Source organism: Gadus macrocephalus, chromosome 4 (assembly GCF_031168955.1).
Source record: "Gadus macrocephalus chromosome 4, ASM3116895v1".
Taxonomy (NCBI): Eukaryota; Metazoa; Chordata; class Actinopteri; order Gadiformes; family Gadidae; genus Gadus; species Gadus macrocephalus.
This window is the reverse complement of record NC_082385.1, coordinates 2,516,666-2,535,620: the sequence shown is the minus strand read 5'-3', so window position 1 is coordinate 2,535,620 and position 18,955 is coordinate 2,516,666. Positions and strand designations below refer to the sequence as shown.

At 46.8% G+C, this 18,955-nt stretch overlaps 1 protein-coding gene across 1 annotated transcript; it reads right to left on the bottom strand.

Annotated features, from left to right (window-relative positions):
* Nucleotides 1–507: 507 nt before the first annotated feature.
* fbxo7 (F-box protein 7) lies at nt 508–9,100 on the bottom strand. Its single transcript, XM_060048605.1, has 10 exons — nt 8,942–9,100; nt 8,685–8,813; nt 6,853–7,042; nt 4,763–5,047; nt 3,837–3,981; nt 3,376–3,459; nt 2,863–2,961; nt 2,154–2,330; nt 1,562–1,602; nt 508–1,374 (listed from the first exon to the last, which is right to left on the bottom strand). The coding sequence occupies exons 2-10, from the start codon at nt 8,810–8,812 to the stop codon at nt 1,030–1,032; spliced, it is 1,494 nt and encodes a 497-aa protein (XP_059904588.1). The 5' UTR covers nt 8,813; nt 8,942–9,100; the 3' UTR covers nt 508–1,029.
* Nucleotides 9,101–18,955: the final 9,855 nt, after the last annotated feature.

Genomic DNA, 18,955 nt, shown 5'->3' with positions numbered 1-18,955 from the left:
GGTATTAAATATATATTAAAGAGATCGTATAGATCTTATGTACTCGTATGCATCATGTGTGGAATCGACATCATCCAATCAATGGGCCGGCTTCTCGACTGGCCCTCTTGAGATTTCGACCAATCAGAGTTCGTTTACTATCACCGATCCTGCTCCCAAGGACAAAGGATGATGTCATCCTGAAGGTAGACCTCAGGCGAGATAAGGCCTTCTGATTTGAAAACAAGACAGCTGTCATGGAAGCTAGGCTCAAACGAGGATGTACGATGACTAATAAAATAGATTTGCAAGATGACTATGAACTAAGAATAGACCTGTACCGTCTGTCACTTGCTGACATATTGATATCATATACTTATATTTTAATAACATATATATCAATCCATGTCAAACCATAGATATGCCTGGATTAGCTTGATGAATTATTTATTTTAGATTAACTTAACCTTTTTCCAATTTACTTTTCAAAGATCCATTTGGAAAGGCAAAGATACGATAGAAAGAATGTCACTTATAACAAACGGCAATCTTTTAATGCATAGTGTTTGGTAAAATAATGCTTTTCAGAGTGACACCTCTGTTCCATACTACAATCCATCATCTATTTTTAACATATAATATGTATATGTTATATTACACGTTACGCAAAGGCAAAGGGTCACATCGTTAAGCAGAGATGATTTAATTAACTGAGAGCTGAGAGATGGAACTGCCCTGACGCAAAACAAGGCACAGCCCCGCGACACAACAACAGTTTGAGCACTTGAGCTGTCAAGCGTTGCAGAAAAAGTTATAACCTCCGATTTTGATGGGGGGGACAAATTGTGCAAAGCAACTGAAAAAGGTTGATGCACGCAGGGAACCAAAACACTTCTCTCATCAAGGTTTTAATTCAGTTTGGTCATTTCTTTCCACGCATTGGCCTCCGTCACCCAGCGGCCATCTTTGCTCTAATCCTTTTCTCTAGCGGGAGCAAGTGTGAAGCTGAAAGGGCCGCCGATCCGCCACCATGGGGGGTCCCGTCGAGCATCAGATGAACCCCCGGCGGATGTCTCTGATGGGCCCCGGCGGCCCCCCCCGCCGCCGCGAGGGCCCGACCCCCGGCGGGTTGATTCCCGGGGGCCCCCCCAGGCCCCCTGAGAAGGGGCCCAGCGGATCGTAGCGCGGCCTTGGGAGCATGCCCGGGGGGAAGTCGGGTCTCTGGTCGTAGTCGCCGCCGATGATACCCGGGGGGTACGGGGCGAAGGGCTGCGGGTGGAAGGGGTTGGACCCGGGCACCGCCGGGTACAGAGGGGGGGGGGGCAGTGCGGGGGGCGGGCGGCGGGCGGCGGCCTGTCGGTAGTGCTGGCGTGTCTGGTACTTCCTTTTGTAGAGCTACGGGGAGACGAGGACGCAAACGTCGGTTTTTGACGGGTGTGTGTGTGTGTGTGTGTGTGTGTGTGTGTGTGTGTGTGTGTGTGTGTGTGTGTGTGTGTGTGTGTGTGTGTGTGTGTGTGTGTGTGTGTGTGTGTGTGTGTGTGTGTGTGTGTGTGTGTGTGCGAGAGAGATTCATGTTCCTCACGTCTTTCCAGTCGGTCTCCGTGGACGAGGAGGGGCTTTGACCTGGAGGTAGAGAAGACGGCTGTAAGAGTTTGGTTCTGCGCAAACCGTGTCACCGTTACTGTCGCCTGTCACGAATACTTAAGACCACAACGAAAGCTCCTTGAAGACCTGTATCTGTAATCCCCACTTAATGAAACCATTAAGGTGTCCGGTAACCAGACACCTCAGTAGATGAGCAGGAATGGAACAAAACCGTGTCTTTAAGAACACACACTTGTTCCCTCCACCCCTTCCGACCCTTTTTACACACTTATTGTATGTTGTACGTCCTAGCACTTAAAAATAGTACCTAATATCGTGTAGCGTCTTATCCTAGCTATCTTTGTTGTATACGGGGGATGGATTAATCTACGTTTGTTGGTGACCGCACTTGGTTCTATGAACATCATTACTGTACCGACAGCGATATATATTGTTGTTTCTCTTTAACTCCTGACAAATGGATTTAATGTAAGTCGCTTTAGATAAAAGCGCCTGCTAAACTCCCTGAATGTAACGTTAATGACACCCCAGTCTTCCTCCTCCTCCTCCTCCTCTTCTTCTTCTCTTACCCCTGAAGTCGCGTACGTAGAGGTGTCTCCAGAGCGTGGAGTCCTCCGCCACGCCCCGGAGCCTCCGGCTGGCGGCCGACAGGGCCACCAGGGCGGGCGCGTCCAGCAGCCGCAGCACCCGCAGAAGGAGCTCGGGCGGCAGCGCGCACAGGCCGAACGCCGGCGGCAGGGCCATGGCTGCGGCGGCAGCGGGCCACCAGGGGGCGACGTTGAGAAAACCGAGTGTTTAGCGTGCGAAAAAAGGCTAACCATTTCATCCATCACTTTTTAATTCTAACCACTTTATTGCTCATGCTTTTATGGCTAACCAATGCAATACCAACCATTTGATTGTAAACCCATTAATTGCTAACTCTTGCCCTGTTAACCATTTCATATTTTAACCATCGCATCGCTAATCACTTCATTGTTTAACCATTTCATCGCGAACCATTTTACCAACCAATGCTAACTATTTTCCTGCTATCCATTTCATTGCCCATGCTAACTATTTTACTGCTCACCCTTTCATCGCTAACCGATGCTAACCATTTAACTTCCAACCATTTCATCGCTAATGCTAACCATTTCACTGCTATCCATTTCATCGCAAATGCTAATCCTTTTACTGCTATCCATTTCATTGCCGATGCTAACCATTTTACTTCTTTCCATTATATTGCTAACCGATGCTAACCGTTTCCCTGCTAGCGCTTGTATTTCTGCCTACCTGCTCTGGCCGCTGCGATCAACGGGTACGCCAGCTGGTCCTTGAAGGTCCTGGAGAGCTTGGCCAGGGCCTTGTAAACCGCTGCGGCCCCGGCTTCAGCTGAGGTAGACGCATGTGGATTGAATACACAGGTGGAAGGAGTTACAGGCTTTTCCTCCGGCCCCATGGGGACACCATTAGACGTTATTGTGGGGACGTTTTCACTTCCCTCTTTTATCCCGATTCAAGGTTCAAGATGGTTTATTTGTCATATGCACAAAAATTACAATTACAGCAGCAGTCGCTGGCAAGAAAATTCTTGAGTCTCAGGCTCCTTCAACAGTGCAATATAAAAATAAAAAGGAGAAGATAAACAAAAACTGGACATGAAATAATTAGAATAAAATAAAAATGTGATAGTTACATAGATATATTATAGTTATAGTTAAATATAATATTATAGTTGTAAACTAAATAGAATACTGGATATGATCTTTACAGGTTTGGGGTTAGGGGCGAGGGGGTGGCACTCACCCGACTCCACGTCCGTCACGTAGGTGGAGGGGTCGAGACACAACTTGCGCACCGCGTCGACTTTCTCGTTGACCTTCAGAGTTGCTGGAGGGGGGGGAGAAACGAGGGGTGAGTCGTACATATCCCGCACAGCAGCCGCCAGAAGCTTTGTTCACCTACTCAGCTATCAAACCATGATGACAAGTGCTAGTGCCTACTACTGCTGCTGGGCTGACACTAAGTTCCCATCCAAAAGACACTTTTTTTATCATTAATACATTTCTACTGTTTTCAAGTAGACTCTCTCTCTCTGTGTGTGTGTGTGTGTGTGTGTGTGTGTGTGTGTGTGTGTGTGTGTGTGTGTGTGTGTGTGTGTGTGTGTGTGTGTGTGTGTGTGTGTGTGTGTGTGTGTGTGTGTGTGTGTGTGTCTCTGACTGACTGACTGACTGACTGACTGACTGACTGACTGACTCCAGTCTCACCATTGATCACCAGCACCGGCCCCATGGACAGGCCTATGACCATGATCAGGCTGTTCTCACACAGGGGGTGGGTGTACTGCAGCTTATAGGCGCCGCCCGCGGACCTCCAGCCGACGGGCATGTCCCCAGCCCTGAGCCCACTGTCCTGGGGAAGGAACACATGACAGTCCAATCACAGCTCAGTTCTAATCCAAGGGTTCTCAACTCTAAGTGCTCGACCGGTGGGACCCCAAGACCTGACTTGCAAATTGGAGTTTTGGTTGTGATTTACGCCAGCGAAACAAAGAAGTATTGATTAAAAAAACTGTAAAAAATAAATGTTACAAAGCCTTCCAGCCCTTCATCACACTATCTTGAGAACAAATTAAATTTTATACAATATAATTTGTTCTCAAGATAGTGTGATGAAGGGCTGGACGGCTTTGTAACATTTCAGTTTTTTTTTAATCAATACTTCTTTGTTTCGCTGGCGTAAATCACAACCAAAACTCTTGAGAACGGATTGAGTCATGCAAATGTATGATGCAACCATTATTCTATCCTTCCTTCACATGACAATGATTTGTTATGGGAAACTAAATGTTTCAGAATTGATGGAGAAACACGGCTCTCTGCCATCGCTGAGTCACCCTCCTCGCCGTCAGGCAGAGCGGCAACAAGCCGTCTATCGGCCCATAGCGACGCCCATAGCGACGCCCGATAAACAGTCATACCTTAAAAGGTGACGCATTATACCAACAGGTGTGGGTGTGGTCAGCCGTTACAAGCCGGACACGCCCACTTGTGATGTCAGAAGAGGCAGAGTTTCAAAAGGGCTTGAAACGGCTAACCCCACTCCCACCCGGCGGCGTGAGACGTCCCCCTTTAAACGCAGTCTACGACCACCCCGACCCCTGACCCCTGACCCCCCGGCGCTCCGTCCTCGCCTGCGGCATGAACCCCGTCTCCAGCATCAGCACGTGGGCGGCCACCAGCACCAGGTCGCAGGGTCCGCCGCCGCGGACCCCCCGGTGCAGAAGCTCCAGGGACAGCGGGGCCTGGCCGTCCTCCGCCTCGCTGCACAGCATGGGCTCCTGGGTGCAGAGGGGCCCCGTGGGGCCGGCACCCCCCTCCGCCACCGGGTCAGCGGGGCCCTCGTCCATCCGGTCTGGTCTGGAGGATGTTGTTGGTGTTGTTGTGGTTGTTGTTGACCTACTCGGACCAGGCTGGGTCTAGGTACGAGAGGGTAAGACGTAAGGCTTAGGAGGGACGCTCGGTTAGGGAAAACATCATAACCGCGGTTATTTTTTGTCAATATTGAAATCACGATTATTCAAACCATTGTTTTTGAGTTTGAAAACATGATGCACCAATTCAGCATTTCTCTCCAAATACAGTTTCTCGATTGTACATGCACAAGAAATTGAACTACGCACACAATTATGAAAAATGTAGGCTCATGTATCAACTACAAGACTCCAGACTGCCAAACTCTAAGCACAATTCCCCTGTTTTCACACATACAGAATTTCTAAATCACATTTTTGCAAAACTCTAAGCACAAATCTCAGTTTTTGAGAAACTGAGCTAGTTTCAGAAAACGTGATTAACGATTGAGAAAAACTGTAAAACACTTTGTAAATCGAAAAAAACAATAATCAAAAAGAATGTTAAATATGTATACAGCTGTTCTGCAATTTCTATAAAACATTGAATGAATAAATTAAATAAAGATAGAAAATAAAAATAAAAGAATAGTTTCAACTTGATGATTTTAGTTTGGAGATTAATTGCACAGCCCTAATGCTTTGCATGACGTTTTGACTCAAATGAGGCCCGAAGGATCATGTTTGGATGGTAGCGATGGAAGCACAGGGGTCACCAACCTTTTTGAACCCGAGAGCTGCTTCAAGGGGTACTGAGTAACACAAAGGGCTGCTTGTTTGATAGAAACTTCCTGAATAACAAATAACAGAGTCGCACAGCACGTCTCAGCAAAGAGTGCGCACGATATTGAATTTGCCAGACAAGGTTCAGAGTTAAAAAAAACTATAACAGTATATTCAAAGTCGTCATTGCCATCAAATCTTCATCAACGCAAGTGTTATTGCCCCTAGAACACGCCCTGCAGGGGACTCACATGGTCCCTGTGGCCGGTCGTGTGGGCTACCCCCTGCACTGGAGTGATGGTCCACACACACAGCGCGGAACACATGTGTTAAGTCAATCCAGGGCCATTGTTTTTGTAATGCTGGAACAATATCCACACATCTTCACATGCAAAACACTGTCAAATGTACCTGTAAATTGAGCCAGTTGCTGGACGACGACGTAATTCGGTGCCGGGTGTGAGCGTGAGAGAAGTATAACTACAGACTAGAGCCTTTGCCAAGAGTTACCCAGTTTGTCGGGATTAAACCAGAGTCACATTGGAAGATTCCAACAGCAAACAGCTTCAAAAGTGAAAGCAACTTCGGGTTTCATTTCTTTGGAAACCAGTCAGCAAAAAAACGTAGCTTCAGCGAGAACGAAAGGCAAGCAAGCAGGTGTTCAAGTCAAAAGGTTGCCGTGATGTTCCTAGTTTAGCTCTGTGTGAGGAATCAGCCTTTTGTGGCTACGAGGTGTCCTGACCACAGAACACTGATGGAACCAAGCCGGTCAAAGGGAGGACTTTTATTTTGACCCCTGCAGGCTGAGGCTGGAACGAATCACTAACAGCCACACACCCCACCACAACCACAAGAGCCAAACCATTCCCACTATCGAAAGTACCTCTTCTATCAAAGTGTGTGTGTGTGTGTGTGTGTGTGTGTGTGTGTGTGTGTGTGTGTGTGTGTGTGTGTGTGTGTGTGTGTGTGTGTGTGTGTGTGTGTGTGTGTGTTTGATGGGGGGGCTAGGACAAATGTACAAACACACCTCAAAATAAGTTACCAAATAATTACTTTAGATTAGATTACTATCGATTGAACTTAATAAAAACATTTCTACCTTTCCGTAAACACAATGGTTGGGAAGGGAAACACAACAGGTTGCCCACCTCATGGAGAGCCGTGGCACACGCCTGCTGTTCGCTGGCGGGGGGCGCTGAGCCCGGGGCCGGAGCCAGAGACGGAGGCAGGATCACGCAGATCAGATCCCCAGAAACGATGCCAGCCGAGGAGAGAGTCTGGCCCGAGTCTGACAGAGGCTCCTTGCCGTTGAGTGACAGGGTGAACTCTGTGTCTGGACTGGGAACAAGAGGACGGAACAACGCACACATTTACCGAGCCGAACACGATGTATGATAAATATCCTCCACGATTAGGCTGTTTCACATATTTTCTTCCTATCCGGCATTCTGGGCTTTCATAGAATTATAATTCATTGATAAAGCATCTGCTTTTCCCAGTGTTGTATTCCTTTTAAGAAATGTCTAGTTATGGTAAGGAAAGAGATATGTGCCGACTGCTTAAAGGTCCCATGGCATGCTACTTTATGGATGCTTTGATATAGATATTAGTAGGCCCCAAACACAGTATTTGAAGACGTTCCCAAAATACAGCCGTGGTGAAGAATTACAGCCACTCCTAGCCAGTCGCACATTGAGCTTTCACCAAATGCGCTGTTTCGGTGTCTGTAGCTTTAATGCAAATGAGGAGGAGAGAGGCGGGTCAAGGAGGAGGGTGGGGGTGTGGCCCTGAGCAGCTTGCAGCCACGGTACCATGCGCTCTGTTTACAGTGGATGTATCGCAATGGCGAGGCGCACACAGCCTTTAGCCGTGTTCTGTAAATATTCTAGAACACACGGGAGTCCTGGAGCTCTATATCTAAATAATATCATATTATACATAGATATATCATATAATATATATTATCACGGCCAAAAGCTGTTTGAGCCTCCAGACGATATTATGAATCTCAAACGACCGCGTCGGGTTCTCCGACTTCTCTGGTTCTTCAACTTCCACATCAATCTGAAGTAGCCTGAAACGCACGCTGCCTGCTGCCGGCTGCCCACTGCCGGGCGGTGGTGCTTCGCGGCGGTAGTGCCTCGCGCCAACCGGTGGCAGGCAGCATGTCGCAGTACATGTACTTCAGGGAGTCAAAGCCAAAGTTCCTTTCCCCCAATTCCTTCTCAGCCATGGCTGAGATAACCCCAACTACAGTCTCGTTGTGGAATCACAAGAGACGTCAAAGAACCGACGTGTTATGGGCCATAACACCAACAGCAAACACTTGCGTCGTGTCTTATTGGCGGGCCAAATTCTCTGGGCGGGCAAGGCAGGGAAAGGGGAGGTGCTTTAGATCCCTTATGACACACATGGGACCACATTCCAAATCAGCGCGCTTGAGCCTCAGTTTTTTCAAAGGCGAGCAGAACACCTAGTGCTCGTTTTACACCAAACGCAAGTTTTAGCCACTGGGGGACCATAGGAAGGCTAGGGGAACTCATATTTATGTTAGAAAACCTCATAAAGTGAGATTTTCATTACATGGGACCATTAAACGTCAAGTGTGGGGATGTGGTGGTGACATCTAGCGGTGAGGTTATAGATTGCAACCAACTGAAACTAGACGCTAGTATTCAGATTCATAAATAGTATTTAGCTATTAAGTCTGTAAAACTACAGGTCCTATCTTAAATAGCGATTGTATGATACGATATGAAACCGTTTTCTCTAGATCCGATTGACCTTTCAGGGAAACATGCAAGTAAACGCAACATGACGTAAACAAAGATTCTGGGATATGTGACGTTGGTGACAACATTATTGAATTCTCCATCGATGAGCGTTGACTACAGATATGCCAGGGTCATTTTGAAGCCAAGAGCTGGTTGAAATGTAACGTATTGCAGCTTTAACTCCATCACGGTGATGGGTGTCTCACCTCAGACCCTGCGACGGCAGCAGCACCTCCCGGATCCGGATGGTGAGCTCCGTTAGAGAGGCTCCGTCGGACCCCTCCTCCAGCTCCACCCGGTAGGTCTGCTTGTTGATACGGACGCGGAGCTTCATGCTAAACGTCGTGGACACATATTGCATTACATATCATCACATCCCTATTCGTGATTAAAGCATACAGAGATGACGTACTAGAAGCGTTGTGTCTGCGTTAAAGAAAACATCCTGTGAACGGTCACGTACGTTTAAACTCGACGGGTGGTTCGACGACGTCCATGCGGGGGTTTGTTTTGTCTGTCCTGAAGTTTTACAAAGTATCTATGGTCGGATGCTGCGTAAACACACAGCCAGACGTACTTTCGTTATAGATCTTCCGGTCTTGTTTTCCCGGGGTTGTCCAATCAGCAAACGGAAAAGCCAACTGCTTCCGGTAGCTGAATGTTGCATGTTCAGATGTCCCCATTCCAGGAAGGCTGACTTTAGTCAGAGCCCATCTCCGTTCCTATTAGACATTCTCTGCTAAAACTTACCAAGAAGTCTGTTTGAGACAACAACCATAAGATACAACAGTTCATAGCAAATCATCCAATCCCTCATGAATCATATCCCATTTGAACGATTACAGCAAACATCATCTTTGGATTTATGTATTAATGCTTAGATTTGTTCCATGTAGTTTTTTAACTATCTTTCATAAAGGCCTGCTCAATTCCTGAATTTTGTCTTAAACCCTTTACATGTATGCTAATTAATTGTAATTTTATTTCAAAATTAGTTAACTTCTTTAATTAATTAATTAAAGAAGAAAATTATGACCCTCAACCATCTATCAAAAGTTCATTTAAAAAAGATGAACCTTCAGTTATGTTTGTGTGACCAATTGAACTGTTCTACTTTTGTTACTTATATTTATGCCACATTCAATACATTGCATCAGAGATCGATATTGGGTAATTAGTGACAGTCATTTCTGACGTTAAAGCTCATCAGTGATTTAGTCCATTACACACAGGATCCTTTGGAGGAGTAACACCTGGTTGCTGGTGTCTCCTTATGCACTTAGGAAAAACAACTCATTGATTGGTGATCATACATTTCTTTATTCATTCTTAAGATTTATGATGGTATAGTGCACCAAGTTTCTAATAAACAGAAGAGAATATGGCAAAAACGACAGTTTTATTTTATTCTTTCCATGGTGATATCTCAAAGGTCGTACTGATATAAGGACCGGACACAACCTTTCTTTGTCAGTAAGACACTCCGCTGATAAGACACTGAAGTAGAATCAATTGAATAACATTATGGTAAATTTGGGGTTACCATTGATATCATATATATGATAGCCTATATCAGATATAAATATTTTTTGCATTGTTTCTACTTTAATTAATCCCCATGGGGAAATCCATTCTCTGCATTGAACTCCATTATATATATATATAATAATATACATTTAATTTAGAGGCGCCTTTCAAGACACCCAAGGTCACCTTACAGAGCATATAGTCATCATTCAAAACTATGTAAAACAGACTAGGAATAAAAGGAAAACAGAGGTTAAACATGAAGAATAATAATAATTAATAACACTCAAAGACGCCTAAAGTGAAGGGGGGACCTCACTAACCACCACCAACAACCATTGAACACTACTGCCAATACCACTAATAATACTACCACTACCACTACTACTACTGCTGCTGCTACTACTAATGCAACTAATAATAATGAAAAATAATAATGACTACTGCAGAATTCTAGCATGTGATTAATGAGAGCATTTCATTCTCTAAATGTTCTCAGCCTAAAGGTGGGTCTCTTTGGAGCCCTGTTGCTAGATGACTAAAGGTTTATTTCAACACACAAAGAGCAGAACACAGCGATGACCTCCTCTCATGTCTTGCTGGGCTGGTCCTTGTGAAACACCTGTCCGTCCTCGAGAACCCAGCTGATATTTGCCCCAGTCACACCCACCTCGGACAGTTTGGCATGGAGCTGGGGGACAGACGCAAGGTGTTAGTAGTCATGGTTACTGCTCATTTATTTCCACGTTTTAGCCCATCTGTGTTTTATGGTTTCGATGTTTCTGTCTTCATATTTGATGTTATTGTGAATGGGTAAGAGACAAAGATACTAATAGACTTACTCTTACACATACATACATACCTGTTCCAAAATCTGTCGTCCCACTGCAGGATCCGTCATGTCGGCTTCAGTGCTGATCTTCAACTTGAAGATTGAGCGTTGTTTCAGTTGTCTCTGGCAGGCGAAGTTATACAAAAGGCCACATTCCTCATCAAGAAAACTCCCTAAGGTGACAGACAATTTTGCACAACGTGGAGCAATGGGGCCTCCATGGTTGTTTGGTTCACCTGGGCCCCAATTCAAGAAGGTTGCGCTACTGCCGTCAGACCAGTGGGACCACGGATGTCTGTGGAGACCAATCCATGATGATTGTGGATTAAGTGCCAATACTTTGCCGTTCTCAGACGCGTTGCGCACACTGGCCAGGTCAGTGTAGTGAGACCGGCAGTATTGCAACGCCTCGTACCAAGTCATTGTGTTTTGGACCAAGATGTAGCTGGGCTCTTCATCTAAAACAGAATGAGGTGGAAGAGAGGAAAGGAATCCGATTAAGACTACATCTCTGTCAATATTCTTCTAATCTATACCCTAATTAAACATGACAAAGGTAAGCAGTGTACCTTATATCTGTTATCAATTTGTGCCCATAATCCTCTTTTACTAGTACTGCTAGAACATGAATAAAAACCAAAAGTAATAAAAAACAATGCCCCTCACCATCAAAGCAGACTGCACCTTTTAGATTGTAGCACGACGTATCGAACCAGCTACCTGAAGGGGTAGTGCCTGTACAATTCTCTTCGTTATTCCAGAAGTCTGGGTCACTACCTTGCCACGTTCCATAGTTTTGGCCAAATTTGTAGCCCTGGTCTCCGAGGGACCACTTCCAACGGGTGCGGTCATCATAAAGTCCGATCCACATGAAGTCGTTGTCGTAATTAAAGCCCGTTCTGGACTCTTGCAGGTGCTGGATGTCCGCTACGTTGTCTACGGTGGCCAGGTCCCCATTCCGCTCCCTGCAGTGTTGCTGAGCATCGGTCCAGCTCAGCTTCTGGTCCACGTAGTAGTAGGATTTGATAGGAGGCAAGGCATGGTGGCCCAGGAAGAGTCCTGCAGGAGAAACCATTCCAGACACACAGCACACACATATATATATGTATGACAATTCAATATTAGCATGGGTTTGAGACCTCAATGGCAATATAGGAACTCTCAACATTATAAGAAAGATTGAAGCTGTGCGTAACAACTAGGTGTCAGCAGTAGGATACTGGACTGAGGTAAGTCACAACTTTCTCATTCAATTATAAGAATTAGTACTACCTTCTCTCAGTGCCCGTTTTAATTTTCTGAGTAAGACTAAACAGGCAGAGTGCGTCTACGTAGCAATAAATTAAGATAGCTAGAAACAGCCGATAACAGAAATAGACACTGACAAACACACAAACAAGTCTGACCTGAAAGACAAAAGAGTAGTATGGCCTCCTGCATCCTGTAACGAAAAACATTTCAGTTGAAACCTTGAGCATTAAAAATTGTCAGCAAAACTGCAATCACATACAGCATGACCATCACACACAGCCCGAATTAAATGTGTTGATATTCCTAGATCATGTATCCCCTCGCTCATGAAAAAATTATGTATCTGATCGGAGGTCACCAATTTTTTTGTCCTACCTGTGTTGCGTTCTATCAGCTTTGTTATTAAATCAAACCCTTTGATGCGATTCTTGAAGAATGGCTGACTGTATGCAACATATGTCTAGATTTTGATTCTTATATTGAATGCTTATGCTAAGCCATCCAAATTATTTTGAGTGACAACAGAGATTTGCATGCATATGAAATTCTAACGAAAGGAAAAGCAATATGTCTTCCTGCGTCCTGTAACAAAAAAACAGGGTATGGAAAGGGTTAAACATACTTCACTTCATACACACAACGTTTCAGACTGGTTCACAGGATAACCAATTCATGTACATCAAACCATCTATAATGAACCTATCTATCCTTCCTTCTATCACCATTCCAGCCCACACAGCTGTGTGAAGGATGCAAAGGAATTTAAACTTGGGCTTGAGTGTCGCTTTCATTCGGGAAATCCCTTAATTCCAAATTTGTTTTACAGCTTAAGGAAAGGTTGGCCTTCTGTCAAGATGCAATAAAAGGTTTTCCATGGTAAATCTCTGCCTAAGAACATTTTGATGAAAAGATTTTAATGCTCAGGATATTTTTTTAGCAAGTAATTATGTTGTTGACAGGTTCACATACAGACGCGCATACTGACTAGACTGTTCTTCCTGCAACATTTGTCGTTGAAGGCTGTGCTTTTGCTCCCTCTCCCGGCATTTATACTGCATTCATTGTCTTATTTCGTTGTGACCGCTAGCCCTCAACTGGTGATGGCAGTGCCCTCGCTCCCAGCATAGGTGTGACTTGTAGTTGGTAGCAGAGTATTCTTTTTTTTCTTTCTGTGTGATTTTGCTGGTTGTCACCATGGTTGGCGACCACTCGGCCTGTATGGCTTCCCTGCAGCTTGAGGATGGCCATGATTTGTGTCCCTCATGCCTTGGCCTCGGGCACCATGAAGGAGGGTCTTTCGGATGATCCCTGCATGAACTGCAGTATTACGCCTCGGGCAGTGAGAGTTGCTAGACTGGCCGAGGTGGAACAACGGTCGGGCCTCGTTTCGGTTGCCCCGAGCCCAGCGACGTAATCCAGCTCAGGGCGGTCGATCTAAACGTCGGGCTGCTGAGACCGCAGGCCCCACTTCCAGGAAGAAGGTTAGGGAGTCCGGGCTTGCCTCCAAGGTGGGCCAATTAACAGCGGAGCTCGAAAACATGAAGTCCCTCTTCCTGGCCTTTCACGCTGAGACTGGTGCAGGGGAGCCAGGTGCTCTTGCTCCTCCGGCAGCCGCCTTGGAGCCGGAGGAAAATGTGCTTTCTGTGGCAGCGTTAGCTACCGAGTTTGCTGAGTATGAGCCGGATGGGGTCTCACAGGATGTAGCCTCCCGTGCCTCCGCAGTGGCCTCCCGTCCTCCGACCCGCAGCTCTACTGGTGATTCTGAGGACAACTAAATGGGAGCCATCATTCATATGGCCCTGGGTCGTCTGCAGCTAGATGTGCCACAAGCTCTGCCGGCTCAGGCCAGTGCTTTCTTCAGGCGTGGCCCAGCCCCCACCAGCTTTACCGTGCCTCCGTCGGAGGAGTATCTGGGGGAGTTGCGTGCATGCTGGAGGGATTCTAGAGCCCTCTCTCATGCAATATCCGACTGTCGGACCCTGGCAGCCATGCAGGATGCAACCAAGTTTGGCTTGGACCGCATGCCAGCAGTTGAGCCGACTATAGCTGCTCTAATTTCTTCGCCTGATTTGGCTCCGAAACCGGATGTGAGGTGTCCCCAGTGTCTGGTTACGGATGACCCGTTCTCCAAAGCCAAGGTCGCAGCGGCACGCATGGGACGCATAGGCAATTGTCCCACCTGATGCCCGCTCTGTCAGCATCCCTGCAGGAGGTTGCAGTGGATGCTCCGGCCCATGATTTCAGCTACGCTTCTCTGCAGGCGTTCGCGCTGATGTCCAGAGAGTTTGGGGCGGTTGATGTCCGCTCTCATCCAGGCTCACGGCCAGGTTTAGTTGGCACAGTCTCCTCTCACTGAGGCGTGCAGGAGAACCCTCCGCAGTGATCCAGTGGAACTTGTGGAGCTGTTTGGATCTGCAGCTAGAGGCGCTTGAGCGCACAGTCCAAGCCAGAAAGACTCAGCAGTAGCTATCCGTGCTTCAAAGGAGTGTGCCTCCTCCTAGCAGGCCTAGAAGTTCTCCAGCTCTCACCCACAGGCTCACCCCAGTGGCTACCTCAGGTCTCAGCGCCCACGTCCACAGCCTGCTGAGCAGCAGGCACAGGCCTTTCGGGCCCCCGAGCGACTGCCCTCGGGGCAACCTCAGGTCTCATATGCTGCCCGTCGTTCCACCAGAGCCACAAGGGGCCCGTGGTTGCTTTCAACCTCGACCCGTCGTTGACCCACTTAAAGAAACTGAGGAAAGTCTGGGAAAGTCACAGTAATAGAAAATGCCAGAAATTAACCTAAATGGAACTATCTTAACTCAGCCAAATAAAATAGCAGAGGACTTCAATCACTACTTTGTTGACTCTGTGGCTGAAATCTCCCAGAGTTTCCAAGTAGATTGGAGCCAGCCAACATAGTAGAACCTGCCTAACTCACATCACTGAGTCACAGGTCATGAAAACCATCAGGTCCCTCAAACCTTCTAAGGCAAAAGATGTGTTTGGGATGGATTCGACTATGATTAAAGACCTGGGCTCAGTTCTGGCTTATCCTATTACATTTATTATTAATCAGTCAATCAATTGGACAGTTTCCAAATGCATGGAAATCAGGTATTGTCACTCCAATCTTCAAATCCGTGGATCTAAAATCCCTAAGTAATTTTAGGCCGTTCAGTATTCTCCCGACAGCATCCAAAATTGCTGAAAAATGGGTAGCTGAGCAGATTATTTTCCATCTTGACAACAGCTCAACCTCTCTCCACCCCATGCAGTTTGGCTTTAGGACCAAACATTCAACAGAGACAGCTACATGTCTTTTGGTAGAGAAAATAAAATGCTCTCTCGATTTGGGTGGTGTTGTAGGTGCAGTATTTCTTGATCTTAGGAAGGCCTTTGATACGGTCAATCATAAAGTCCTCCTTACCAAGATATCTAAATTTAATTTCTTTAATGGTGCAATGAAATGGGTGGAATCATATTTAACAAACAGGTCTCAGTCACTTTCCATAAATAATCATAAATCAAAGTCACTGCAGTTGCCCACTGGTGTGCCGCAAGGATCCATCCTTGGTCCACTCTTGTTCGATATTTATATTAACGACCTTCCATCTGTGTGTCCTGAGGTTGAAACTATAATGTATGCAGATGATACTGTTTTGTATCATCTGTACATGGCAGATCCAAGGCAGATGATGTAGATAAGCTTACTATATCCATGGCTCAGGTTACAACATGGCTGAGATGGCATGGTCTCAAAAACAGTCAGCATGTTCTTTTGTAAAACTAATAAACCCACTAGTGACCATCACATAATTGTAGCGGGGGAAAAATGACAGGTTGTGAGTGAATTTAAATATCTTTGGGTGTTAATTGATTCAAACCTTTCCTTTAAGAAACATGTCGAAAAAACCTTACTAAATTCAATATTGCAAATTTTCGCTCCATTAGAAATTACTTATCTACAGAGGCTGCCAAAATGTTTCTACACTCTATGATTTTTAGTCATTTGAATTATTGTCTGACAAGCTGGTCGCAGGCCAATTTGAGCACATTAAAGTCACTTGAATCACAATACAAACAAGCAATAAAAATTCTAGATAAAAAACCCAAACTCTTCCACCACTGTTCGATTCTGAAAAAGTACCAGCTTTTAAACTGGGAAGACCTCCAAAAATATTTCAATGTGTGCTTGGTTTTTAAGGTCACTCACGATCTAGCTCAACCACCACTTGCTGAGTACATCAATAGAAGAACAGGTACTGATCGTGTCACAAGGGGATCGTGGAGGGTTGATTGTGTTATTCCGTTGCGAAAAAGTACTTTTATGCCGCTTTTCCACTGCATGGTACCAGCTCGACACGACTCGACACGACTCGACTCAGCTCGCATTTTTTGCGTTTCCACCGCGGTACCATGGTATCTGGTACCTGAAGTGGCTGCTTTTTCTAGTACCTACTCGCTCTAGGTTCCAAGCGAGCTGAGCCGATGCTAAAAGGTGACGTCGGCAGACGGCCGGCGACTGATTGGCCAGAGAGTGTGACGAAGTCACGAGAGCGACATGGCAACCATGCTGGTAACATCCATAGCAGCGCCGCAGCCAACATGTTCCACTTCTCCAACTTCTTCAACATGCCAGCTAATAATAGTAATGCGATCGATGTCCTCCATTGTTGTTATGTGGGTTCTGTCCATGTGTGGGTTGCGTATGTGTTGTTTGCGTCGCGTACACAAATACGTCACGGCCCTTTCGCGCAGCCGACCCCGCCCACGTCCAGGAGGTACTATTTGCGGTGGAAAAGCACCCGTGCTGCTACCGTGTCGAGTCGTGTCGTGTCGAGTCGTGTCGAGTCGTGTCGAGTCGAGCTACATGTGCGGTGGAAAAGCGGCATAAGTCAGTCAGCCTGGTCCGTCAAAAGTGCAAAGCAATGGAATTCAATCCCACAACATATCAGGGAACTAAACACATACAAATCGTTTAGTAAGTAGTTAAGAAAATGGATGATCAATACATATACATGTCAGCACTAAAATAATTTGTTGTTGCATGTGGTCAAAACACAATGTATTTATTTTTTTCGCTAGTGCTTTGTATTTTGTGTTCTGTTGTTTTACCTTAGTTAGTCAGTTCTTCAGTTTGTTCTGTGATGCCCTGTTTTGTGCTGTGGGGTTCCGTCCTGTTTATGTTGTTGTTTTTATCTTGTTTAATTGTATTTTAATTGCCAGGGGACTACAGATGTAAAATAGCCTTTTGGCTAATTCTGTCATTTTTAACCCATGTATTATCATCTCATCTCATCTCATCTCATTTTCGACCGCTTATCCGGGGTCGGGTCGCGGGGGGAGCAGCTCAAGCAGGGGGCCCCAGACTTCCCTTTCCCGGGCCACATTGACCAGCTCTGACGGGGGGATCCTGAGGTGTTCCCAGGCCAGTGTTGAGATATAATCTCTCCACCTAGTCCTGGGTCTTCCCCGAGGTCTCCTCCCCACCGGACGTGCCTGAAACACCTCCCAAGGAAGGCGCCCAGTGGGCATCCTTACCAGATGTCCGAACCACCTCAGCTGACTCCTTTCTAAGTAATTACATTAACTTTCTCCACTTTTATGACAGTGCACCTTTAAGATTCTAGTCTATGACCAGAATATACAGAAACGAGGAATGATAATACACATGACATGTATTATCATGTGTTTTATTAATTTGCACTGTCCCCTTCTTCAATAAACTGAATTGAATTGAACCCAAGGGTACAAACTTCAGTTCCGACGCCGGCCCCTAGCCTGTGGCCGGGTCAAGATGACCATCATACCCGACCCGGCTAAAGCCCAAACCCTCACCAAGGAGTTGTCCGCCCTCCTGGACAAGGGTGCCATCGAGCCAGTAGATCCCCTGTGGCAACCCGGGGGGCTCTACTCGACTTACTTTCTGGTAACGAAGAAAGTTGTCGGATTCCGTCCTATCCTCGACTTGAGGTGTCTCAACAGGTTCCTGAAGTTCCTGAGGTTCCACATGCTAAGGACTGCAGAGGTTCTGCGTACTGTTGCCAGAGGGGAGTGGTTTACATCAGTAGACCTGAAGGATTCCTACTTTCACATTCCCATTGCAGCACACCACAGACAGTTTCTGCGGTTTGCTTTTCAAGGCCGTCGTTTTCAGTTCAAGGTGCTCCCGTTCGGCCTCTCCCTTTCCCCACGGGTATTCACCAGGCGTGTGGCGGCGGCCCTCTCACCCCTGCAGTCGCGGGGCATGACGATCCTGCCATATCTGGACGACTGGCTCCTCTGTGCGCGATCCCAGACTCTGGAAACGACTGGTCTTTTCTCCCATGTGGCCCACCTGGGTCTCCGGATGAATCTCACGAAGAGTTGCCTGGTTCCATCGCAGAGCACAGTCTTTCTCGGGCCGTCTCTTGATGCAGTCGCCATGAAGGCCTGTCCGTCGCCACAGCGGGTGGACGACATCCTCCGCCTCCTTCTCCTGTTCCGGGAAGGCAGGCAGCTGCGTTCTGTGGAGCTTTTGCGCCTCCTAGGGAAACTGTCTGCTGCTGCAAATGTGGTTCCCTCTAGGACTGCTGTCGCTACGTCCCCTCCAGAGGTGGCTGCACTGCTTTCATCTGGATGTCGGGGGGCACCGGCACAGGAGACTCAAGGTGTCACGCTGTTGCCTTCTTGCTCTGGCTCCGTGGAGGGACGGATCGTTTCTTCTCCGGGGCATGCTCATGGGTTCCACTGCGTCCCGTCGGGAAACCATCACAACAGCTGCCTCCATCTCGGCCTGGGGGGCTGCGTGGCAGAGCTCGCATGGCCACAGCTCAGGGCTGTGGCCATGCTCGGGTTCGCTCAGAGCATTATCAATGTTCCGGAGCTGCGGGCTGTGCACAGGGC